The sequence below is a fragment of the Ictidomys tridecemlineatus genome, chromosome 4, assembly GCF_052094955.1.
Source record: "Ictidomys tridecemlineatus isolate mIctTri1 chromosome 4, mIctTri1.hap1, whole genome shotgun sequence".
NCBI classification, from domain to species: Eukaryota; Metazoa; Chordata; class Mammalia; order Rodentia; family Sciuridae; genus Ictidomys; species Ictidomys tridecemlineatus.
In genome coordinates this window covers 203461173-203486748 of record NC_135480.1, presented here as the reverse complement: position 1 = coordinate 203486748, position 25576 = coordinate 203461173, and the positions used below count along the sequence as shown (strand labels likewise).

Below are 25576 nucleotides of genomic sequence, written 5' to 3'. Positions count from 1 at the left end.
CCATCCACAGTATCAGCAAAAAAAAAAAAAAAAAAGAAAATATTAGTGACAGAAGATTCATTATATATTTTATTCATCTCTTAGGGTGGCTGCTTCACAGGCAGCATGAAGAATGATATGCAGGAAGAAGATGAAATGGCAGCCCCAGTCCAGAGAGAGGCAAGTGGGAATCATTAACAAACAGCAGGGCTGGGATGAGCTAGAGGAGGAGGCTGCCATCAGGGTTTGGAGGTGCAGGACTTGTCAGGCTCAGGTGAGTCTCAGGTCAACAGTTTGAGATATATTAGGCTGAGGGCATCTTACCTCCAAGAACTGCTTGAGGCGTATGAAAGAACCCATCTGTCCTGAGCTTGTGATGGCTTCAATTCTACAGGGAGACAAAGGAGATCTGTGAACCCCCCATGATACACACCTCTTTTGGATGGTGTGTATCAGCACACTACTGATCTGGAGTACAGTGTGACCCACTGACTCACAGGGCTGGCTAATAAGCTAAGGGTACTGCTGCTCTTCCAAATGATCTCAACCTTTTCAAGCCAGAGAAAAAGAAGAAGAGAGCACACTCCTTTCCAGGGTCTTTGTGATCAGGGCTTTGCCATTAGTTACCCCATCTGATTTAATGAGAGGACTTAACCTCTTGGCTTAACTCATGGCTACATGTAATCACCATCCTAGATTATCTGGGGGACCCTGGGAAAGAACAATTTTTAAAAATGCCAGATATCTTACTCTAAGACTTTCCTAATTGTGTTTCATTTAATTAACAATATTTTTAAAAGACTCTCATTTAGAGTTCAAAAGTATTTATTCAAATATAAAAGAGAAGTATAGGGGACTGGGGTTGTGGCTCAGTGGTAGAGCATTTGCCTAGCACACATGAGGCACTGGATTGGATCCTCAACATCACATAAAAATAAATAAATAAAATAAAGGTATTATGTCCATCTATAACTAAAAAATTTAAGCAAAAAAAATAATAACAACAGAGATGTACAGGAGTAAAAAGATGTGATCCTTAACACAGGCTTTTTTCCTCCCATATTTTTTTAGTCATCCATGGACTTTTATTTATTTGTTTGTTTGTTTATTTAACTTTTCAGTTGTTGACAGACCTTTATTTTATTCATTTATTTACACTCGGTACTGAGAATTGAACCCAGTGTCTCACATATGCAAGGCAAGTGCTCTACCACTGAGCCACAACCCCAGCCCCTATTTTATTTATTTATATATGGTGCTGAGAATTGAATCCAGTGCCTCACACATCCTAAGCAAGTGCTCCACCACTGAACCACCACCCCAGCCCTTAACACAGGCTTTAAAAAATTTTTTTTCAGTGCTGGGTTGGAATCCAGGGCCTTGTGCAAGCTAGGCAAGTGCTCTACCACTGGCTACACCCCTAGCATTTTTAATTTCAGTGAAAAATAGCATGTAATAGCACTCCAGGGTCTCTATACCTGGTTCACTACTGTTAGTAACTAAATCCCAGTTGCCTGCTCAATAAGCCTGATACCTTGGGAAATAATCCTCCTTGATGAGTAGTATCATCTTCCAGAACTGGACTTGGTACTGCTTCATGAGGGCATTCCCACACACCTAACAGAAAAGACAAGAACCATGAGGGCAGGGAGGAAAATCCACTCCCAGGACAGATCCACAAAGTGGGATCAGCCTTTGCCTTTCACACCTGTCAAAAAATATCAGTCATACTACTGAGCTAGCTAATGAGGGAATAAATGGAAAGAAACCACTCTTCTACCACAAGCGTTTCTCTGTATATAGCAATACACAGACTGTCAGGTCTTTGTGAACAATTCTTCTTTTACTCTACCAAACCCAAGTCGTTCTGAAGGTCTGGCACCCTCCCAACCCTAGTAAGAAGCAAATAGGGGATACTACTTGTATTCTCAAAGATTCAGGCTCACTGTTAGTGTATGTGACTCCAGGAACTAAAAGGCGACTAGGAACTACTAGCATTACTGGTGAAATGGCCCCAGACCTGTTATGGCATGTTCCCTAAGCATTCTTTTTTTGTTGTTGTTACTGGAAATTGAACTCAGGGGCACTCAACCACTAAGCCACATCCCCAGCCCTATTTTATATTTTATTTAGACAGGGTCTCACTGAGTTGCTTAGCACCTCACCACTATTGAGGCTGGCTTTGAACTTGCAATCTTCCTGCTTCAGCCTCCCAAGCCATTGAGATTACAGGCGTGCGCCACTACGCCCAGCCCTTAAGCATTCTTTAAGTATCTACTTTCCGTGGAAACCCTTGCTGTCATCCTACTGTGGTGACATGCCACAAGGCAGAAATAACACAAGCTAAACAAACTAGTTTTAAATGTGGTGGTCCCTTAGAGGCAGACAGAACTGTATATAGCCTTCTAGATAGGGAAGATACCTGACCCAAGCTGGGTATGGTATTTTCTCTCCTGGAAGTAAGGAATCTCAGAACAGTGAAATATTGGTCCCAAAACATTGAGTGATCATGCTGAGATGAGTGACAGCCAGGATTGCCGCCTCCCCTACTACATGCAGAGAAACTGACAATGTTAGCCAACAGAGCAAGAGTGAGGCAGCTTGCAGAGACAGTGGTTATGAAAGTCATATGGTGCCACAGAGAGACTAAGCTGGTGCCTGGTGATATTCCAGTGCCTTGGTTCCATGCTCTAAAGAGATTCAATTGCATGTCCTACCTTGGTTGTGGGAGTCACTTCTATATCACTAAAACTAATGCTATTTTTTAACTTAAGCTAGGATGCACCATTTTCTTATTTTGGTAATGGAAAAAAACATCTACACAGAGAAGGCAAGTACAATGCTTAGAAAAAGTGAAAGCCAGAGCTTTCTTGTGGTTTGGAAAAAACATCTGCAACACTGGTGTAATAAATACTGTTCACCTCCAGGCTCATTTCTACACTGCTTACCCATCCTTGTCACTCAATTTCCTAAGTCCACCTCAACCACTGGCTTTCTCTTGTGTGATATCTAAATTACATACCTCCAAGAAGTCAAAGAGGAGAGTGGCTGTCACATCTGACAGAGGTTCCATGTTTAAGATCTGGGCCAACCAGCGCCAGCCATGATTTAAGCCATGAGGGTGAATCTATGAGGAGAGAAGTTTTACCATAATTGGATCTCATTTTATTGAGAGATCTAAACTCTCCATGTTATTCAGCGACTACCAAGAAGACATGAACACCAAGATCATTTCGCCCAGGAACATGCCACAAGGAGGAAATAACACAGGCTAAACAGACTTTTGTTTTTTTTTTTTTTGGTGCTGGGGATCGAACTCAGGGCCTTGTGTTTGCAAGGCAAGCACTCTATCACCTGAGCTTTTTCCCCAGCCTCAAACTCTGGTTTTAAATATTCTAAACAACGTGTACATTCTCACACCTTCTTTACAGGATCCCTTTGACACATATAACAACTTCAGTTTCAGAGATTCCATAGGCCAATACTTACAGTATTAACCTTTTTTGGGGGGCAGGGGGGAGCATAACCAGGGATTGAACTCAAGGGCACTCAATCATTGAGCCACATCCCTAGCCCTATTTTGTAATTTATTTAGAGACAGAGTCTCACTGAGTTGCTTAGTGCCTCGCTGTTGCTAAGGCTGGCTTTGAACTCGTGATCCTCCTGCCTCAACCTTCCCAGCCACTGGGATTACAGGCATGCTCCACCAGGCCCAGCTTAAAACTTTTTTTTTTTTTTTTTTTGAGATGGAATCTTGCTATGATGCCCAGGCTGGCTTTACACTCATAATCCTACCTCAGCCATCGTATCACTGGGATTATAGATATGCACCAATATGTATGGCTCTTATTGACATTCTATTTTTCTTGGTACCTTTAGCTTAGAACCTAGATACAGCAATAAAAAGTTCTTGGATTCAATCAACTTCTATTTTTTCGAAGTCTATTAACTTCTCTACCTCTCTACCTGTACTCCTTGAGAAAAAAATGAGCTGAGAGGTCAAAGCCCAGAACCCCGCCATGGCTCTGTCACTGACAGATATGAATCCCTCCAGCTTTGTATGTTTCCACTGCCTATCTGTGAGGTAAGCAATGGGACCTAGATAGATTCCAAGGCCCCAACCAGGGGTAAGATGACAACTTCTTGCTCATCCCTCTAATAAAAAAGCATAGGGCTCAGTGGTACAGTGCTTGCTTAGCATGCACGATTCCCTGAGTTCAATCCCGAATACCTTCTAAATCTAATGATTGACTTATAATAGCCTCTCTTCTGGTCTATGAAGCCAGATGCAATGGTGTACCTCTTGGAAAACATGCTGGAGGATCACACATTTTAGGCTAGCATGAGCAATTTAGCAGAACACTGTCTCAAAAAGATAAAGTAAAATTGGTTGAAAAATATATCGCTCAGTGCTTGCCTAGTATGTGTAAGGTCCTGGGTTCAATCCTTAGTAAAGCAAAAAAACCAAAACAACAACAAAAACCTGTGAAGCTACCAGACACTTTCCCTCATTGTTTCACTGGAGAGATTCGGAAGGAAGGCTGCTATGGTTTGGAAGTGTCTCCCAAAGGCCTATGTGTTAAAGGCTTGGTCACCAGCCTGTGGCACTATTGCAAGATGGATGGAACCTCAAAGAGACAGAGCCTAGCTGGAGGAGGTCAGCCACTGGGATGTGCCCTTGAGGGAGATTCTGGGACCCCACCCCTGCCTGTCCCTCTCTTGCTTCCCAGCTGCTGTGGATGGGCAGCTTTACTCTACCACATACTCCTGCTGTGAAGTATTGCCTCACCACAGCCCCAAGAACAATGGAGCCAGCTGAACAGACTGAAACCTACGAAACCATGAGCCAAAATGAACCCTTCCTCCTTGTAAGCTGTTTCTCAGGTATTTTGCTGCAATAACAGAAACCTGACACCAAGGAAAATGTTTGCTGTGGGTGGAATCACCAACATGGACCCTCATCCAACCTCTCATTACTGGCAGTTAGCCTTTTCTACCCACTTCTTGTTGGTTTCCATACGGCCACCGGAGCTGGATGATGGCAGCATAGAGACGAATCATCCCAGACATGCGTTTTAGAAAGTTGTCCTGCTGTTCCACCTTGGAATCCTTCACTTGGTAGCCGAGCATCCTACATGGAAAGAGAAAAACTCAATGTGACAAGGCCACAATAAGGGTAACAAACCAGAGATTACTTTTCATGGCTAAAAGTAATAATATTGTTATGTTTAACATTATAGCAAAGCACTGGTATTCGCCAACAAATTTGTTTCACAAAAGCCCTGCAGGGTAAACTCACAGGTAAAATCAGAAGGTAATGGCTATCAATACCCCATTTACAAATAGGAAAACTAATACTCAAAGACGTTAAATAATCTACCCATTTTTGCAAAGCCCTTAAGATGAAAAGCAGGGATAATTTCTAAGACCACTGGATTCTAGGTCTAATATTCTTTCTAATAAACTATTATTATTGATATCTAACACCACAAATCCCAAAAGTTACATCAAAGACCTTTCTGACAGAATTTTCAAGGTACACAGAAGAACTGTGAGAAGGAGGAAAAAAAAATTCCAATTCTATTTATATTCTATTAATCACCCTAGAGAGAGTGAATAAGGAGAAAAACAACTTTACCGCTGATAGTCTTCCAAAGCCATCCCCTCCTTGAAAGCTGGATAGAAAGGAACAGAGTAAGGACACTTCTTGTGTAGATGAGCAAGGATGAGGTCCCCCACTCTGGGGTGGAGCGCCCAGATCCCAGATGCCACAACTGCGATGGGGAATGCTGCTTCATGATGAGAGGCCACCTCCTCTTCCCCTTGTTTCTGAGAACAAAGAGATGGGGGACAATTTTAATTAATACCCAAAAAGGTGTACACCAGCCTCCTCTTCCCATACCTCTGAGTTTCTTACCACAAATTTCTCTGCCAGTTTATACTGAACGAAGTCCAAGCCCTGTGGGTTAAGTGTGACAGATACAGAGCGCCCACCAGATTGAACAGGCTTTCCAGAAAGCAGGCTGTGGATCTTGTCAAAGACCTCCTTCAGCTTAGAACCTGTGCATGACAGGGAAAAAGTCAGTGAAAAGGCACAACAAATGCGTCAATCTATTTTCATCAAGTGATCACCAAGCCTCTATAGAAATCCAACCGTGATCCTCTACAGAAGTTCAGAGCCAAAAGCAAAAACACTGGTGCAAAAAATTATATAAAAATCAAATTCATGTTGTGGGGGCTGCAAAATATACAAGTCATGGTACTATTCCAAAGAAGTTCCTTACTTGAGAATGAATTGTGTGTGTGTGTGTGTGTGTGTATGTGTGTGTTAGTTACTGGGAATTGAACCCAGGGGTACTCTGCCACTCAGCTACATTCCCAGCCCTTTCTATTTAATTTTTGAGACAGAGTCTCACTAAGTTACCGATGCTGGCCTTGAACTTGTAATCTTCTTGCCTCAATGTCCCAAGTAGCTGAGAGATTATAGGCTGTACTAATGTGCCCAATGGGAATAAATTAATTCTGAAATTGACACACGACAGAGAAAAGAAAAACAGTTGTTAAATAGTGTTACAGGGGCTAGGGCTGGGGGCTCAGTGGTAGCCTGGCATGTGTGAGGCACTGGGTTCAAATCTCAGAACCTCATATAAATAAAAAAAAATTGAAACAAACAAACAACGGTCTATCAACAACTAAAAAAATAAAATAAGTGTTACAGATCTCACAGACTGTGGTGGCTATCCCTAGAGGAATTAGTTGCACCTTTAGGAAGAACCTGCTAAAGGATCTTCCCAACTTGAGATGATTTTCCCTTTCTCTGGGCCTCCTACATCCTCAAAGACAAAGGAGTGGGATCTTGTGAGAGCTTGAACTTTAAGTCCAAAGATCCATGTGGTATAGACTCACTTCCCAGCTCAGTGCTACTGGGAGATGGAGGAACTTTTCAAGACATGGGGCTTCTTGGGGGGAAAGCAGAATAAAATAGACATTATTATTGTTGTATGTATATACGTGACTGCTTGACCAATGTGATTCTGCAACCTGTACACTCAGAAAAATGAGAAATTATACCCTGTCTGATACAAATGTAGGATATGACAAGATCATTGTACTGTCATGTGTAACAAATTAAAACAAAACAAAACAAAAAAGACATGGGCCTTCTTGGGAGATTTTTAGGTCACCGGGGGACATGCCCTTCAAGGGGACTGTGAGACTATGGTCTCTTCTTCTCTCTCTTTTTCACCTTCTGACCGTTAGGGTCATGATGTGCTACCACATACAAAGAACAACAGGGCCAAGTGATCTAGACTGCAATCTCTAAAAATGTGAGAGAAAACAAATCTATTCTCTATAAACTGATTATCTCAGTTATTTGTCATAGTTAAGAAAAGCTGATAGTTCCTAATCGTTATGTTTGATAGAAGACCCTGAGTACCCAGCCCTACAAGTAGGTACTAGGCAGTCAGGCTAAGTAAACTGAGCAACGAGAGTCAATTCCTTTTTTTTTTCTTTTTTTTTAAAGAGAGAGAGAGGGGGGGGGGGACAGAGAGAGAGAGAATTTTAACTTTTATTTATTTTTTCTTAGTTCTCGGCGGACACAACATCTTCCTTTGTATGTGGTGCTGAGGATCGAACCCAGGCCGCACGCACGCTAGGTGAGCGTGCTACCGCTTGAGCCACATCCCCAGCCCGAGAGAGTCAATTCCTTAAAGTGCTGGCCTGCAACACATGCACTCTGGAAGTAGTGGGGTCTGACACCTGCCCATGAACCAAAGACCAGGAATCCATAAAATAAGAATGGAGATGGAGAAAGAGAAAATGAGACAAGAGGAACAGAGAACTAAAGTTTCTAGCTCCTAAGACCCTACTCCATTCCTGCTATTGGAAATATCCCTTGATTTTTAGGATAAACACTATTCTTTTTTCTTAACCAGATCTGAATTTGTTTCCATTATTTATAATCAAATTTTTCCAGGTGAAGTGGCACACATCTGTAATTCCAGTGGCTTGGGAGGCTGAGGCAGGTGGATTATAAATTCAAACCCAGCTTTAGCAACTTAGCAAGATCCTAAGCAACTTAGTGAGAACCGGTCTCTAAATAAAAAATATAAAGGACTGGGGATGTGGCTCAGTAGTGAGCTCCTGGGTTCAATCCCTGATTAAAAAAAAAAAAAAGTTTTAATTAACATATCACCTCCAGTTGAGAATACCCAACAAAGTTTCTAATCACTTCAAAAATGTAACAAGTCGGGGCTGGGGATGTGGCTCAAGCAGTAGGGCACTCACCTGGCATGCATGCGGCCTGGGTTCAATCCTCAGCACCACATAAAAATAAAATAAAGATGTTGTGTCTGCCGAAAACTAAAAAATAAATATTAAAATTCTCTCTCTCTCTCTCTTTAAAAAATTAAAAATCATCCTGTTTTTTTTTTTAAAAAAAATGTAACAAGTCTCAGAAAAATCCTATTCAAAAAAAAAAAAAAAAAGATTCAGGAGGGAACCAAGAATCAAATAATGAAACACCACAGAAACTCTAAAATGAATAATCCCAGAAAAACAGAAATAGAGACCCAAACCTTACTGAAATGTTAAAAATATATATTTCCATACAAATTTCCCTAGGTCACACTCAGCTACATCATAGTCTATTGCCACGTTAAGGGAAGTTTCAAAAATCCCCACTGGCTGAGTCCCCCACCCACCCTTCTCTCCCAGCCTTTCCATATGCCTGACATGGCCTCCCAGATCCATAAGCAACCACATCCTCATTTATATTTTCCTCCAAATCTAAAGACTCATGCATATTTACCTTTTTTTCAGAGATAGAAAGGAGGTTTTTTTTTTTTTATTTCCTCTAATTCAATACTCATTGAAAATGAATTCTAGAGTATGTCTTGTGTCTGGCTGCCCTGGAAATTCTCAAGGACTTAAAGTTAATGATAGAGAAACAGAAATTAAGCCATATGTAAAAAACGAAAAAGAGCAAAACCAGAAACTAATTAGATGTGGAGAAAGAAACAGGAAGTAGTCAGGAAGATTACTCTTGGCTTCGCCCATAGCAACTGATAACAGGGTGACTGATTACTCAGGAAATAGGAAGAAAGAGGCATAAGCAAGATGTCATATTCAGATTTGACCACACTAAGCTGGTGGTAGCTAAGAGAAATCCACCAGAGATGGCCCTCAGGAGGCTGAGCTAGAGAATCTGAAGCTCAGAGGAAAGAAACAAACCAGGACAGACTTGAGAAAGAGTCTTGGTCAAGAGGGGGGACATAGGAGGAAAAGAACAGAGATATGAGCAGATCTCTAGGAAACACCTACAATTAGGTGGGCACAGGAGACTGGGACCCCACAAAGGATTACGAGGCAGAGAGAAGCAGAACCTGGAAAGAAATGTTGTCATGCAGGCTGAAGGAGAGTTGAAATTTTTAGAGAAGAGAATAATCAACAGTGTCATATGGAAATGTGATAAAGCAAAAAAATTAGAAAGTAGAGGATCAAGGGAAACTTATAATGTGAGACTCACACATATTTGAAAGCTAAGGAAAAGCAGCCTGTAAAAGGGAGTAATTGCAGAAAACAGGAAAGAAAGGCAGGGGATGGGAACAAGGGCAAAGGCAGAAAGGTAAGACAAGACAGGAAGGTAGCCCTCAGCCTGAAATAGGCAACTAGGAGGTCAGGGCTGCGAGAGGGGTAAGAACCAAGAGAAGTTGAGGAGAGCAGTGAAGGTGTGGGGTGGTTGTCCAGACACCTCTCCCCACTCGTTGTTTCTATCAAGGGAAAGAACACTTTAAATTCTATCAAGTGATATGTGTTTATTTATACTTTGCCTTGTTCCAGAAAGAATTTCAGGCAACAACATGTTACATGAGTTTTGCCATATGGCTTTCAAGGGCAGGAAATGCACGATTCCTATTTTTTAGGTGACAAGTTAATGGGGCACTGGGGCCCAATACAAGTGAGAGCAACTTTCTACCTGTGCATACTCCTCTGCCCAGGGATGGCATAGTCTCATTTATAGGTGTCCTTGTTTATAGCTGTGGAAAAATAAATAATCTCTGTTCTTAAGAAGGGTGTTGGGCTGGGATTGTGGCTCAGTGGTAGAGTGCTTGCCTAGCATGCATGAGGCACAGGGTTCAATCCTTAGCACCACATAAAAATAAAGATATTGTGTCCACCTAAAAAAAATAAAAAATATTAAAAAAAAGAAGGGTGTTGAGGGCTGGGGATGTGGCTCAGAGGTAGAGTGCTCGCCTAGCATGCATGAGGCACTGGGTTTGATCCTCAGCACCACATAAAAATAAAATAAAGATACTATGTCTACCTATAACTAAAAAATAAATATTTTTTTTAAAAAAAGAAGGGTGTGGGGCTGGGATTGTGGTTCAGCAGTAGAGTGTTCGCCTAGCACGGGCAGGACCTGGGTTCGATTTTCAGTACCACATACATTGTGTTGTGTCCATCTACAAAAAAGATTCTCTGTCAAAAAAAAAAAAGAAGAAGAAGGGTGTTGAGCCGGTGCGGTGGTGCACGCCTATAATCCCAACAGCTCAGGAGGCTGAGGCAGGAGGATTGTGAGTTCAAAGCCAGCCTCAGGAACTTAGTGAGCTGGAGGATGTGGCTCATGTGGCTCAGAGCATCCCTAGGTTTAATCCCTGGTGAAAAAAAGAAAAAAATTAAAAAAAAAAAAAAAGGAGAAGGAGAACAAGAAGAACAAGAAGAAAAGTATCGACCTCTCAGTTTATGACTTTTTTTTTTTTTTTTTTTTTTGCCATACTGGGGATGGGAAGCAGGGTATTACAAATGCTAGGCAGACACTACAACTGAGCTACATTCCTAGCCCCTTTACTTTCTACATCTCAGTCTATGAAGAAAAAAGAAATATGTCCTAAAGTATTAGCCTGGCAAGCTTGGGGTTTGCAAAAGCTAATGTAAGACTTAAAAGCAAAGACTACAAGTTATAAGGTTCCTTTCATGATGTCTGCAACAGTAACTTTCAACTTTAAAGTTAAAAGCCATTCTAAACAATTTCCTATTCATACATAGCTTAGTAAAAACAAGTTAAGCTGAGCACAGTGGCATTCACCTGTAATCCCAGCCACTACATAGACTGAGGTAGGAAGATCCAGAGGCCAGCCTGGGCAACATAATGAGATAGTGAGACCCTCAGGAACTTAGTGAGACCCTATCTCAAGAAAAGAAATAGAGGCCAGGTAAGGTGGTGCATGCCTGTAATTCCAGCGGCTCAAGAGACTAAGGCAGGAGGATCACAAGTTCAAAGCCAGCCTCGGCAAAAGCAAGGCACCAAGCAACTCAGTGAGACCCTGCTCTAAATAAAATACAAAACAAGACTGGGGATTGTGGCTCAGTGGTTGAGTGCCTCTGTGTTCAATCCCTGGTACCCCCCGAACCCCCCCCAAAAAAATAAAATAAAAGAGAAAGAACTGGGATGTAGCTCAGTGATAAAGTATGCCTAGGTTCAATCCGCAGTACAAAAAATACATGATTACCTTGTAACTTCTTTCTATGCACTGGAGAGGAAAAAGGAAAGAAAAATGGGATTCATACCATTTACATGTACTCAATGCAACTGCCAACATTTGTTTGGTCATACCCTTTTATGTGTGTATGTGGTGCTAGAGATAAAACTCAGGGTCTCACATAAGGCTAGCCCAGTGTTCTAGCATTAAGTCATATTTCTGAGCCTGAACATATTCTTTACATAGAAACTTTACAGCTAAGTAGATTTGGAAACAGAAAACAAGACAATGAGGCAAAGGGCCATGCTTTCAATCCTCTGACTCACCTGCAATGGTGGAGATTTGGCTCACAGGGATGGTGGCAGCCTTCTGCAAGTCCATCTTTATCTTTTTGGCCTGCCAGAAAAGAATAGTGAGTAGTGAGAATATTTTGAAGAAAACTGAGTAGATACCCTCAGGATTAGGGAATGTGACACAACAGCTATACTCCTCTGTGACAGGAGGCTATGGGGAGCACCATCAGGCCATCTACACCTCCCCTACCTGACTATCCTTGCTGCTGGTCAGACCTTCAAAGGCCAACACACACTGGGCAGAAGCATCCTGCAGCTGCTGGTACCACTGCATCGTGCTGTCCTGGACCTTCACCTGGAGGTCTAAGGAATAAGACAAGATTTCATAGTGGCTGGTAGTTACTGAACATGTTACATGAGCCATGAACTGTGCTAACCACTTTCTGACATATTAACTGCTTTTTTTTTGGTGCTGGGGATTGAACCCAGGGCTATGCATGTGAGGCAAGCACTCTACCAATTGAGCTATATCTCCAGCCCATATTAATTGCTTTAATAGCTACAATAACACTATGAAGTAGATACTATTATTATTATCTCAATTTTTTTAAAGATATCATTTTATTGTTGTTGTTTATTTTTATTTTTTTATGTGGTGACAGGTATTGAACTTAGGGCCTCTTGCATGCTAGGCAGGTGCTTTACTACTGAGCTATCTCCCCAGCCCTTATTATCTCCATTTTGTGGAAAAAGAAACAGGTAATGGAAAGGTTAAGTGATTGGCCAAGGTCACACTGCTAGTAAGTACAATTAGATCCAGTGATTGGGCTCCATCCAGAGCCCATACTCTCAAACACTATACTATACTGAGCTTTGTACATATTAAGTGAACATATATCTGTATATATTTACTTAAAATACTCAGTAATAGCAATACTTGGAATAATATATTTGCCAGAATTATACAGACTTCAAATATTTTTTTTTAGAGAGAGAGAGAGAGAAAGAGAGAGAATTTTTTTAATATTTATTTTTTAGTTATCAGCAGACACAACATCTTTGTTTGTATGTGGTGCTGAGGATCGAACCCAGGCTGCACGCATGCCAGGCGAGTGTGCTACCGGTTGAGCCACATCCCCAGCCTCCAGACTTCAAATCTTCATGCAAAGTGCTATGATATGAAATCAGGCTCCACATCAAACGAAACTAAATATGTTATATGTAAGTTTTGGTTAAATTTTTCCAACCTCTGGCCATACACCCTTGCTTCTTTTCACCAAGTTCTGAAACTTAGGCTGAGTTACAAGACTGTATTCACACCCAGACCCACCTTCATTCCGTGTCCCTCCTGGGCCCTGGGTGGGGACTTGGGACTGTGTGTGGGGCCCTGGCCCCTGATGTGTCTGTGAGGCTTGCAGCTTGGCCTGGGCCTCCTCCTCATCCTGCCTCTTCTTGTCTTCACAGGCTCTGGTGATCTCCTGCCCCAAGTTCCTGAGGAGGTCCCGCATTTCCTGCAGGGCTCTCTCGGCTTCAGCTTGGTTCTCTGCTGTGGGATAGCCACTCTGGCAGAGTGGAACAGACAGCATTTGGAGCTCATTCCCTAGGAAAACTTGTGGGGCTAAATCATACCTCATACAAGTCAATACATCCATAGAAGTGGAATTATTGGGCCAGTGGAATACCCAACACTCTTGATACTAACTGGCTCCTTAGTTTCTTAAGACTGACCATCCCAATCCCATCCATAGTATCTAAGAATAAAGTTGGCTTTTTTTTTTTTTTGCTACCAGGGATGAACTCAGGGGCACTCAACCATTGAGCCACGTCCCCAGCCCTTTTTTATTCAGAAACAAAAAAACAGTTTTGTTTGTTTGTTTGTATTAATTTATTTTTTAGTTGTAGTTGGACACAATACCTTTATTTCACTTATTTATTTTTTTATGTGGTGCTGAGGATCAAACCCAGAGTCCTGCATGTGCGAGGCGAGCGCTCTACTGTTTAGCCACAACCTCAGTCCAAAAGGTTTGTTTTTTGAATTACTTAGTCACTTAGGGCCTCGATAAATTGCTGAGGCTGGCTTTGAATTCACGATGCTTCCCCCTTACCTCCCCACCTGCCAGCCGCTGGAAATACAGGTGTGCGGCACTGTACCCGGCCATAGTAATTTTCAGTAATTTTTTAAAACTATGTGATTATAGGGCTGGGGTCACAGCTCAGTGATAGAATGCTTGCCTAGCATGTATTAGGCACTGGGTTGGAATCTCAGCGCTGCATATAAATAAATAGGAAAAGAAATTTTTAATATTTATTTTTTAGTTCTCGGCGGACACAACATCTTTGTTGGTATGTGGTGCTGAGGATCGAACCCGGGTCGCACGCATGCCAGGCGAGCGCACTACCGCTTGAGCCACATCCCCAGCCCAAGCATATAAATAAATAAAAATAAAAGTCCATTGACCAAAAAACGAACAAACAAACAAAAAAACAATATGCTAGTTTACAATGTTAGTTTTAATTTGCAACAAATGTTTTAAAGGTGATTTTGAACTTACTTTTCTAATTATTGAACAATTATGTTTCTATCCCTCCCCCTCCACGAGGGCCCCCTCCAGTACTGGGGATTGAATCTGTAACTCCACCACTGAGCTATATCCCCAGCCCTTTTATTTTGAAACAGGTTCTTGCTAAGCCTTAGACTCCTGAGAGGTTGATATTACAGGTAAGCATCACTACATACAGCCAGTCAGAGAAATCTGAACACCGACTAGATATTTGATCATATTAAATTACTAAATTTTTACATGTGACATCAGTATTTTGCTAAAAGCAGTCTTTTTAAACTTTGGAGGTATAGATAAAGTGTGGCTGCCATGCACCGACCTCTATTGAGCTAGAGAATGGATGTGTAAAGATTCATTATGCTATCCTTTCTACTCCTGTATTGGTTTGTAATTTTACAAAATGAAATGTAAACAAAACCCATGAAGAGAATTCAAAAGTAATAAACTATAAAACTTTTTTTTTTTTTTTGCACTGCTGGTGTTCAAGCTCAGGGCCTTAGGCATGCTACACAAGTGCTCCACCACTGAGCTAGAACCCCAGCCCTAATTGATTTTTTTATTCATCTTTGTTTTATTTTTTGTGGCCTCAAGGATGGAACCCAGCATGCTAGGCAAGCACTTTACCACTAAGCCACGTCCCTTTTTTGGTGGGGGCAGCAGAGTGGGACGATACCAAGGATTGAACTCAGGGGCACTCAACCACTAAGCCACATCCCCAGCCCATTTTTATATTTTATTAGAGACAGGGTCTCACTGAGTTACTTAGTGCCTCGCCGTGCTGAGGCTGGCTTTGAACTCATGATCCTCCTGTCTCAGCCTCCCGAGCTGCTGGGATTATAGGTGTGGGCCACTGCACCTGGCTAAATCCTTCTCTTTTGAACCATGGATTATACCCAGGGGCACTTAACCACTGAGCCACATCCCCAGCCTGCTTTTTCATTTTGAGTCAGGGTCTCACTGTGTTTGTTTAGGGCCTCACTAAATTGCTAAGGCTGTCTTTAAATTTGCGATCCTCTTGCCTCAGCCTCTGGAGATGCTGGGATTACAGGCATGCACCCTTGCACCTGGTACTGCTTCTTTTTTTGATACCAGGATCGAACCCAGGGGCACTCAACCCCTGAGCCACATCGCCAGCCCTCTTTTGTATTTTATTTAGAGACAGGGTGTCACTGACTTGCTTAGCACCTCACTTTTGCTGAACTGGCTTTGAACTTGCAATCCTCCTGTCTCAGCCTCCCAAGCCACTGGGATTACAGACGTGCACCACCACACAAGGCTGGCTGGTGCTGCTTTTTAAGACAGGGTCATGCTTAGTTGCCTAGGCTGGCCTCAAACTTGGTTCTCTTGCCACTGCCTTCCTAGTAGCTGGGATTACAGGTGTGTGTCACCATACCCAGATAAGGTACTCCATTTCAAAGATAGAAAAACAGTCACTCTAAGGCTTCTCACCTCTGAAGTGGTCCGAATGATCCCAGAGACGAGACTGCACAGCTGGTTGCCTCGGGTCCGGAAGGCAGCCAGGTCCACCTTCAGCAGGTCCTTGTGCTGTTCGGAGGTGTCCAGCTGCTGGTTGAGCTGCAGTACCTCCTCCTGCAGGGTATAGAGGCTCCGCAGGCGAACCTGGCCTTCCTCTCTCCGCAGTCGTTCCTGCTCTGCTTGCTTCAAGCGCTGCTGCTCTGCCTCTCGCAGTTTCAGGTTGAGAATCTATAGAAAGGGTCATTGTGTCACTCTTTCTGAAGAGCTCCTGGCCTTTCTCTTTCCACACTTCTAGAGTACTAGGTGTGCTTTATATGCCTACAGATGAGCAGGAAAATGAATTCCTCAAGCCAGTAGTGCAGAGGCATGATATGGGCATGTCCTCCAGGATGACTGACAGAACTTGACCCTTCAGACAGGTTATAGACAGATAGCAATATATCTTCCCTGAATCTCCCAGGCACTGACCTTGGCTCTGTGACGATGCTCAGCTTTCAGCTTCTCCTGGTGGCCCAGGGCTTCTCTGGTACTAAATGAAATTGCAGGAAGAATAGTCAGGGATGCTTCTCAAGATGGTTCACCCTCTTCCCAAACCCAAGGATGATCATTTTCCAGGTTATATTCTTCTCCACTTATTTTATTTTGATATTTAAGGACTCAGAAATTCAACTCTTTTCCCTTAGAATTCCTCTAGGGAAAGAGTTTCAGTTGAATACATGAACATCTCAGTTGTAATTCAGGGAGACTCACCTCTTCTCTATCACTTCCCTTAAATCCTGAAATTCTTTATGCTGCTTCAGTTCCTTCAGCTCATCAAATCGCTTCAGCTGTTCAGACGCCATCTCTGAGAGAGCTCGTACTTTCCTTTCCTGCTCCTCCTGCCACTGCCTTAAGCCTTCCTGAAGAGGATCAACATCTGCCCTCAGAATGTCATTACCACCTTGCTCCTTTGCCCCTGAGCTACCCTCTCCTCAGAGACTCTCCAGGGCCTGGAATCATCTGCTCAGTTCACAGGACCTTTGAAGGAGCCCCTTTCCTTTGGATTGACCATTAAACTAAGCAATTTTAGAAAGGTCCCTCCAGTTTGTCCCCTATGGTTTTGGTCAAGATAGTATCAAACAATCATGCACTTCAAAATTTCCATCCTAAAGTGGAATCCAGTCTCATAAATGCCTTTTTAATTGTTTCCTCCAATATAAAAGACGTGGGACAGAACTATATCATACCTCTGAATGTTAAACCTCTTGTATCTACTTTATCATATACAGTAGTGACTGTGCTTTATCAGAGCTGCTTTTAATGCCGTTATTCTAGAAATCTTTCTTTTCATATGATAATTAAGAAGCTAATAAAAAAAATGGTGCCAAGTATTACAACAGTTACAGAATTTTTTCTCAGGTTTTGCTTCTTTTTTACCAATCCCCCACCCCTTTTAATGGAGTGTGCTAGATGTTTCTACAATTTTGTTCAGATGACTAAAAAAATCTGGAAAAGCTGAGGCTGCTATTGATGCATACATACTGCTATTATTGCTCTTTTTATATAAATAAATATACATATAAATATATATATAATAAACATATAAACACACAACATACACAAATAACTCAAAAATTTGAAAACACTGGCTGTGCTGTCAACTTTGGAAAAAGTCTCCCAGTTTTCAATTTGAGTAAGCATTGTACAGAAATTAACAGAAATATGTTAATATGTCCAGAAATAGTAACCTTAATTTTTTTCAATTTATACATGGGTAACGCACTGTATCAAATATGTAAGGTCTTATCTACATGGATTTGATTACAGAAACTAAAGTAATCTTTAATAGAAAGAAAAAAATTTCCATTCATAAATTTTCATAGTACGAAATCCTTATTCTACTCTAAGTCCACAAACACGCAATGCTCATTCTTATCTTACTCCCTTCCTCATCTCTGCCTAAATTATCCTCCCACCCCCACTGAGGAAAGTCCTTTCCTTCATACCTAAGGAAAAAACACCTAAGGGTATCAGATATTTCATTTACTACCTATTGAAAATACTCTCTCATTTTTTTTTTGTGTGTGTGGTTTTTTTTTTTTTTTTTTGTACCAGGGATGGAATCCAGGGGTACTTAACCCCTGGGTCATATCCGCAGTCCTTTATAATTTTTTTTTTTTTTTTTTAGTTGTAGATGGATACAATATCTTTATTTATTTTTATGTGGTGCTGAGGATCAAACCCAGTGCCTCATACGTGCTAGGCAAGTGTTCTACCACTGAGCTACAACCCAACCCCTACCCAGCCCTTTTTTTTGTTTGTTTTATTTTGAGGCAGGTCTTACTGAGTTCCTCAGAACCTTGATAAATTGCTGAAGCTGCCTTTGAACGCATGATCCTCCTGTCTCAGCCTCCCAAAATGCCAGGATTATAGGCATGTACCACCATGCCTGGCTTCTCATGTTTTGTTTTGATTTTTGATACTGGGGATTGAACTCAGGGGCACCTGATCTCTGAGCCACATCCTCAGCCCTATTTTGTATTTTATTTAAAGACAGGGTTTCACTGAGTTGCTTAGGGCCTCACTAAATTGCTGAGGCTGGCTTTGAACTCTCAATCTTCCCGCCTCAGCCTCTGGAACTGCTGGGATTACAGTGTGCAGCACATGCCTGGCAAATTTTTATATATTTTAAAACCATTATAGTACATGTGTGTGGCTCTTGGCTTTTTGGTCTATTGACTGGGGGTCAGGGCAAGAATTAATGCCTTTTGTCTACACACATTCAGCTCATCCCCATTATTAGCCCTGCAAACCCCACATCATCTCACACCTGCTATTTCCAGTCTGAAGCCTCTTTGCTTTCCAAAGGCAGAGTCTATTTATGTGCATTTGTGTGTGTCTGTGTATATGTATCCTGGGGTTTGTCTATCTTTGCTTTATTATTTACCATTCCTCTACTGACATTCTGTCTTCCAGAAGAACATAAAAAGTATTTCCCTGCTAATGATCTCTATCACATAGACTCTGTTGTGTCTTTTTCCCAGCTTTCATTTTAGTAGTCGCAAAGGAAATGTTAGGCTAGGTGCAGTGGTGCATGCCTGTAATCCCAGTGGCTCAGGAGGCTGAGGCAGGAGGATCTAGAGTTCAATGCCAGCCTCAGCAAAAGTGAGGCACTAAGCAACTCAGTGCTTAGTGAGACCCTGTCTCTAAATAAAACACAAAATAGGGCTGGAGATGTGGCTCAGTGATCGAGTGTCCCTGAGTTCAATTCCTGGTACCAAAAAAAAAAAAAAAGAAAAAAATTTTAAAAATCTGAAAATTCTTTTTTTGGTGATGGAGCTGGGGCTAAGGCTGGAACTCTAGGCAGCTGCTCTACCACTGAGCTACACCCAACTTGCAGATTTTTTGACACTCCTTCCTCCCACCCTTTCTACTTCAAGATGAATAGGAACACTACAACTGGTGAAGGAGACATGCCCCCCAAAATGAGAACTTCCCAGTCAATGTCTGAAAGGGCCATACAGCTCTGCCTGTTTTGTAGGATGCCTGCTCTTGAAACATGGCCACCTTGCCATGAGGAAGCCCAGGCCATGTGGACAGGACAGCTGTTCAAACTTCAACTGCCAGACAGATACAGCTCTGAGATGACTCTAGCCTCAGCCGCTGCAACCACAACAAACTCCGAATGAGAATCTCCTAGCCGAACCTACTCGACCCACAGACACACAACAGTAACAAATGCCAGCTGTTTCAAGCTACCAGGTTTGGGATATTACATAGTGACGTATACTTCAGGCAAGAAATGGAGAATTCTTCTCTGAAAGAAAAGGAAAAGGAAAAAGGAAGGAAGGAAGGAGGGAAATAGGAATAAAGAGAAGGAAGAAAGGAAAAAGGGAAGGAAGGGCTTGATCCCTAGCACTGCAGAGAAAGAAAGGAGGAAAGAGTGGAAGAAAGGAAGGGGGAAGAGAGAGACAGACAGACTGACAGATGGACAGCAAGCAAGAAGGCTCAACCTCCAAACAATGGAAGGATAGGAGGGGGAAAAGAAGGGAAAGAGAAAGGGGAGGAGTTGGGTAATTGTGGCACACACCTACAGCTAGTCAGGAGGCTAAGGCAGCCTGGCAACTGCAAGACTCTCTCTCAATTTTGATTTTTGCCATCCAGGATGGAGTTGGGACCCAGGGCCTTGTGCTCGCAAGAAAATTGTTCTATACATTCCCAGCACTGACCCTATCTCAAAATAAGATAAAAAGGGATGAGGATGCAGCACAATAGCAAAGCACCTGCCTAGCTTGTGAAGCCCTGGCTTTAATCTCCAACACCAAACAAAACCAAAAAAAAACCAAACCTTAATTAGCTTTATTTTCAATTATAGAATTGAGCATTATTTCATCCTATACAATAGAATAAGTGTTCCCAAAAGTCAAATAAATCAATTAAAATTGTGCCATGCTTTCTTTAGAGAAAAGTAAACAGAAGCCAGGAAACGCCTTCGTATTTTTCCCAAAGTTAAAATACAAAAGCCAGTGAAACCAGTGTGTGTGTGTGTGTGTGTGTGTGTGTGTGCGTGTGTGTGTATGCTGTAGATGGACACAATATCTTTATTTTATTTATTTATTTTTATGTGGTGCTGAGGATTGAACCCAGTGCCTCATATGTGCTAAGCAAATGCTCTACCACTGAGACAGCCGCTAGTGCTCTTTTTTTTTTTTTTTAAAGAGAGAGTGAGAGAGGAGAGAGAGAGAGAGAGAGAGAATTTTTAATATTTTATTTTTTAGTTCTCGGCAGACACAACATCTTTGTTGGTATTTGGTGCTGAGGATCGAACCCGGGCCGCACACATGCAAGACGAGCGCGTTACCGCCTGAGCCACATTCCTAGCCCCCCTAGTGCTCTCTTAACCTCTACATTATACTACCTCCCCAAATAAGCTTCTGTGTGTAGGACACCATGATGAGCATACAGTGGACATTCCTTTATCTCCCCCAGTACTGGTGTATCAAACCTGGGGTGCTCTACCACTGAGCCACATCTCCAGCCTTTTTTATTTAGTTTGTTTTGAGATAGAGTCTTATCAAGTTGCTGAAGCTGGCCTCAAACTTGTGATCCTCCTGCCTTAGCCTCTTGAGTTGCCGTCCAGTGGGCATTTCTAAACCCTGGAGAATGAAGTTGAATGCACCTCCCTAGTAAGTGGATCAGGCATGCCTTACTTCATGGGTTCACTTACTGTTCCTTTCATTCTGTGGACCAGTTCATACATTCGGATGCATCCTTCCACTCTAATTCCACGAGAGGACTGAAGTGCCATAGATTCTGTATGTTGAGACTCCTGTTTGCTCTACACAGGAAGAAGAGGAAAAAGAACTGAGTTTTTAACCTTGTAAAGTTGGTGTTATCTCTTCTAGGTCTACAGATCACATCCAAATTTATAAAATTTATAACAATAAAAACACAATTTAGGTTAGAAACAGTATGCTTTTCATAACATTCACATTGTTCTGTTTTTTGTTTTTGTTTTAATAATAATAATAAACTGATGTTTGTTGCTTTGGGTGGATTTTTGTTTTATTTTGATTTAGACTACTAGCTTGTGTGTTCAGGAAAATTTCCCCCTTTCTTCTGATAAGTATCCATTTGTCCTAGGGTGGTTTGGACGGAGCAACCCCAGCTACTCCTCCAAACTTTCAGATGCCTCAGAAGAAAGCACCTGACCAGACTGACAATCAACGTGCTCTCTCCTCCTGTATCGTATATCCATCTGAGGAATAGGGTATATGACCCAAGCTAGGCCAGAACCTTTTTTTTTTTTTTTTGGTACCAGGGATCAAACCCAGGAGTGTTTAACCACTAAGCCACATCCCTCTCCCTTTTCTTGTATTTTGTTTAGAGACCAGATTTTGCTGAGTTGCTTACGGTCTCACTAGGTTGCTGAGGCTGGCTTTGAACTTGCAATCCTCCTGCTCAAGACTCCTAAACCACTGGGATTATAGGTATACTCCATCACACCCAGTCAGAGCCTATCTTTGACCTTTTCTGATGGAGCCAACCAGGAAGGCTCTCTCTGTCAGGAATGCTAACCTAAGATGTGAGTCTGGGGTTCCCATTAGCCAATATGCCAGACAGTGTCTATCTGAAAAACAAAGCCAAGAAGAATGAGACAAAAAGGAAAGATGGAGAGGCAAAACCCTGTTTATGGGTTATTGATTTAAAAAATAATAATAAGCAGAGAAAGAACAATGGTAATCATCTAGATCTAATTCCAGATGTTCTCCTGGACTTCCTGAACTAAATAATTCCTCCCCATCCTTTGTTAGTTTAACTGGTTAAACTGGGTTTCTGTTCAACACCAAAAATTCCTAAATGATATAAACCACAGAAAGCTAAAGAGCTATGTACAGGAAGGTCCCGTGTACTTTTGATCCAGTTTTCCCCAATAGCACCATCTTTCATAAATACAATAAAACATTAAAAGGAGTAAGAGATTGGCAGTGGTACAATCCACCAAGCTTATTCAGATTCTATCAGTTTCACAGGCACTCATTGTACTTGTGTACAGTTTTTATGCAATCTATCATGTGTCGATTTGTGTAAACACTACCACACTCAAGATACAGGGGCTAGGAATGTAGTTCAGCAATAAATATTTGCCTAGTATACACAATCCCTAGCATTGAAAAAAAGAAAAAATACAGAACTCTCTCCCCTCACCAAAAAGCTACTTCATACCACACTTACATTTGTAGCCATGTCATTTCCTCCTCCATCCCTAAACCCTATCCTGTTCTCCAAGCTGATACTTTCGTTGGTTAGAGAATGTTAAATAAACCAGGCTGGGTAGCACATACCTGTAATCTGAGGCAAGGGTATCACAAGCTCAAGGCCAGCCTTGGCAATTTAGCTAGACTCTGACTCAAAATAAAAAATAAAAATGGCTAGGGAATGTAGCTAAATGGTACAGTAATCCTTGGGCCCAATCCCCAGTACCACACACACACACACACACACACACACAAAGAAGATTAAACAAGGTTGGGTGTGTTAGTACCTGCCTATGATCCCAGCTACTTGGAGGCTGAGGCAAAAGAATTATAAATTTGTTTCATTCAGTACTGGGGATTAAACCCAAGGGTGCTTTACCACTGAGCTCCATTCCTGGTTCTTTTTATTTTGAGATAGGATATCACTAAGTTTCTGAGACTGGCCTCAAATTGTGATCCTCCTGCTTCCACCTCCAGAATGGCTAGGATTACAGGGGTGTGCCACCAAGCCCTGGTTGCAAGGCCCTGAGTTTAATTCACAGCACTGTGAAAAAGAAGAATGCAAGAATGTTAAACAAATTAAATAGTATATTAACTTTTTTTGGGTACTGGGGATTGAACTCTACCCAACTGAGCTACATCTCCAGCCCCTGTAAGTCTGCACTTTATTTTGGCTCAGAGGTTTCTGCCCATAGTCACCTGGTTGCATTGTTTTCAGGTCTATGATGAGGCATAGAAGGTGTGATGGAGGCAAAGGTGTTCACCTCACAGTGGCCAGAAAGCAAAGAGAAAAAGAGAAGAAGGGACAAGGATCAAGAAATGACCTATATGTATGTGCTCCCAGTGACCGATTTCCTACAACTAGGCCCTACCTCCTACAAATTCCCCCATCTCCCAATAAAGTCATCAACTACTTTACATCAGGGCCCACATGATCAAGTCACTTCCTAGGAACCCGACCTCTGAACATTGATGCACTAAGGAACAAGCCCTCAAAGCATGAGTCTTGGCTGGGTGTAGTGGCACACACCTGTAATCCTAGTGGCTTGGGAGGCTGAGAAAGGAGGATCGCAAGTCTAAAGCCAGCCTCAGCAACAGTGAGGCACTAAGTAACTCAGTGAGATTCTGTCTCTAAATAAAATACAAAATAGGCTGCGGATGTGGCTCACTGGTTGAGTGCCACGATTTCAATCCCTAGTACCAAAAAAAAAAAAAAATTCTTAAGACTCTTTTTTGGGGTATAGAACCATTCTGTATTTCCACCCAAAATATATGTGAGATCCAGACTTTCTATGTCCTCACCAACAATTCGGTGCTCTCACTATTTTTCTTTTTTTTTTTTTAATATTTATTTTTTAGTTTTAGGTGGACACAATATCTTTATTTTATTTTTATGTGGTGCTGAGGATCGAACCCAGTGCCTCATGAATGCTAGGTGAGCACTCTACCACTGGGCCACAATCCCAGCCCCTCACTATTTTTCATTTTATAACTATTCTTATAGATGTGCAATATTATCTCATTGTAGTTTTAATTTACATTTTCTTAGTAGCTAATAACGTTAAAAACATTTTCACATGCATATTTGCCATCTATATACTGTCTTAGGTACATCTGGTCATATCCACTGCCTATATTTTTTTATTTATTTAAAGAGATCTTTATATAGTCTAGACAGAAAAACTTCATCAGACAGGTAGTTTGCAACTGTTTTCTTCCAGTATGTACTGTCTTCACAAGGTCTTTCAGAGAACAAAATTTGTCATTTTAATGAAGTCCAATTTGTCAATTTTCCTTTTATGAATTATACTTTATAGTTTTGTTTCTAAAAGGTTTATAGTTTTACCTTTAAGTCAGTGATCATTTTGAGTTAATATCTATATAAGATAAAAGGTTTAGGTGAAGGTTGATTTTTTTTGTGTATGATGATCAGTTGCTAAAAATACATATATTTAGTAGAAGGGGATTGAACCCAGGAGCATTTAGCCACTGAGCCCACAACCACAACTCCCCTCTTTTTTTTTTTTAAGACAGGGCTTTATAAGTTTCTTAGGGCCTCACTAAGTTAATGAGGCTGGCTTTAAATCTGTAATCCTTCTGCCTCAACCTCCTGAGCTGCTGCGATTACAGGCATGTGCTACCACACCCAGTCTGCTAGAAATATTTTTAAAAGAACCTGGCATGGTGGTGCATGCCTGTAATCCAGCTACCCAGGTCGCTGAGGCAGGATGATTCCAAGTCTGAGGTGAGCCTAGGCAACTTAGCAAGACCTTGTCTCAAAATAAAAGATAAAGGGCTAGGGGTGTAGCTCAGTGGTAGGATGCCCATGGATTCAATCCCTAGCACCACAAAAAAGGAAAGAAATAAAGATTTTAAAAGACTAATATTTTTTAAAATGTTTTATTAGTTATTGTTGGATCTTTATTTATATTTTTGTTTATATGTGATGCTGAGCATCAAACCCAGTGCCTCACACATGATAGGCAAGTGCTCTTCCACTGAGCCACAACCCCAGCCCTAAAAGACTAATATTTTTAAAATGAAGTACTAGATACAAACTAAAACCATAAACTTTCTATGTAGAAGATCCATGTGGTTCTTATATACTCCAACTTTGCCATTACTATGTGTTCTGTCTTCAACTAATCACATTTTACCTGGGCTCCATTTGGTGTTGCAGGCAATGCTGTTGAGAGGGCAGAGCTTCCAACTGGAGATTTGGGAACTACTGAGGGTTGGTCTAAGGCAGAAGCAGATCCAGATGAAAGTAAAGCCTCTGAGGGAACGGGGTTCTCTTGTTTGTACGGTAGGATGTGATCTACCACCCATCCAGAATAAGGGGACAGCTTGGGAAGAGACACACATTCTTCTAAAGCATCCTAGAGAGAAGAAGTCCAAGTTAAACCCAACTTGCATGTCCACTGATCAAGCATAATCCACTACATGCCTTACTGAACACTAGGGACCAAATAAATAAATACCAAAGACTCAAAGTAACTACATTAACAATCAGGGATAAAAAGTATAGTTCCTTGGTAATGACCCCA

At 41.6% G+C, this 25576-nt stretch overlaps 1 protein-coding gene across 3 annotated transcripts in view; it reads right to left on the bottom strand.

Annotated features, from left to right (window-relative positions):
• The window catches only part of Gle1 (GLE1 RNA export mediator), a 31796-nt gene that overhangs the window by 1866 nt on the left and 4354 nt on the right, over positions 1-25576 (bottom strand). Inside the window, exons 2-15 of one of the 3 annotated variants that reach the window (XM_005321040.4) lie at positions 25187-25408; positions 20999-21109; positions 16543-16691; positions 16261-16321; positions 15766-16020; positions 13086-13317; positions 12006-12118; positions 11789-11858; positions 5897-6039; positions 5618-5808; positions 4981-5110; positions 3002-3106; positions 1514-1596; positions 304-367 (exon numbers count right to left, since the gene is read on the bottom strand). In XM_005321040.4, the coding sequence (XP_005321097.1) occupies positions 304-367; positions 1514-1596; positions 3002-3106; positions 4981-5110; positions 5618-5808; positions 5897-6039; positions 11789-11858; positions 12006-12118; positions 13086-13317; positions 15766-16020; positions 16261-16321; positions 16543-16691; positions 20999-21109; positions 25187-25408 (1929 nt within the window). Of the gene's footprint in view, positions 1-303; positions 368-1513; positions 1597-3001; positions 3107-4980; positions 5111-5617; positions 5809-5896; positions 6040-11788; positions 11859-12005; positions 12119-13085; positions 13318-15765; positions 16021-16260; positions 16322-16542; positions 16692-20998; positions 21110-23228; positions 23702-25186; positions 25409-25576 lie in introns of those variants that run through there. The other 2 variants (XM_021723603.3, XM_040286435.2) reach the window with 2 other exon arrangements.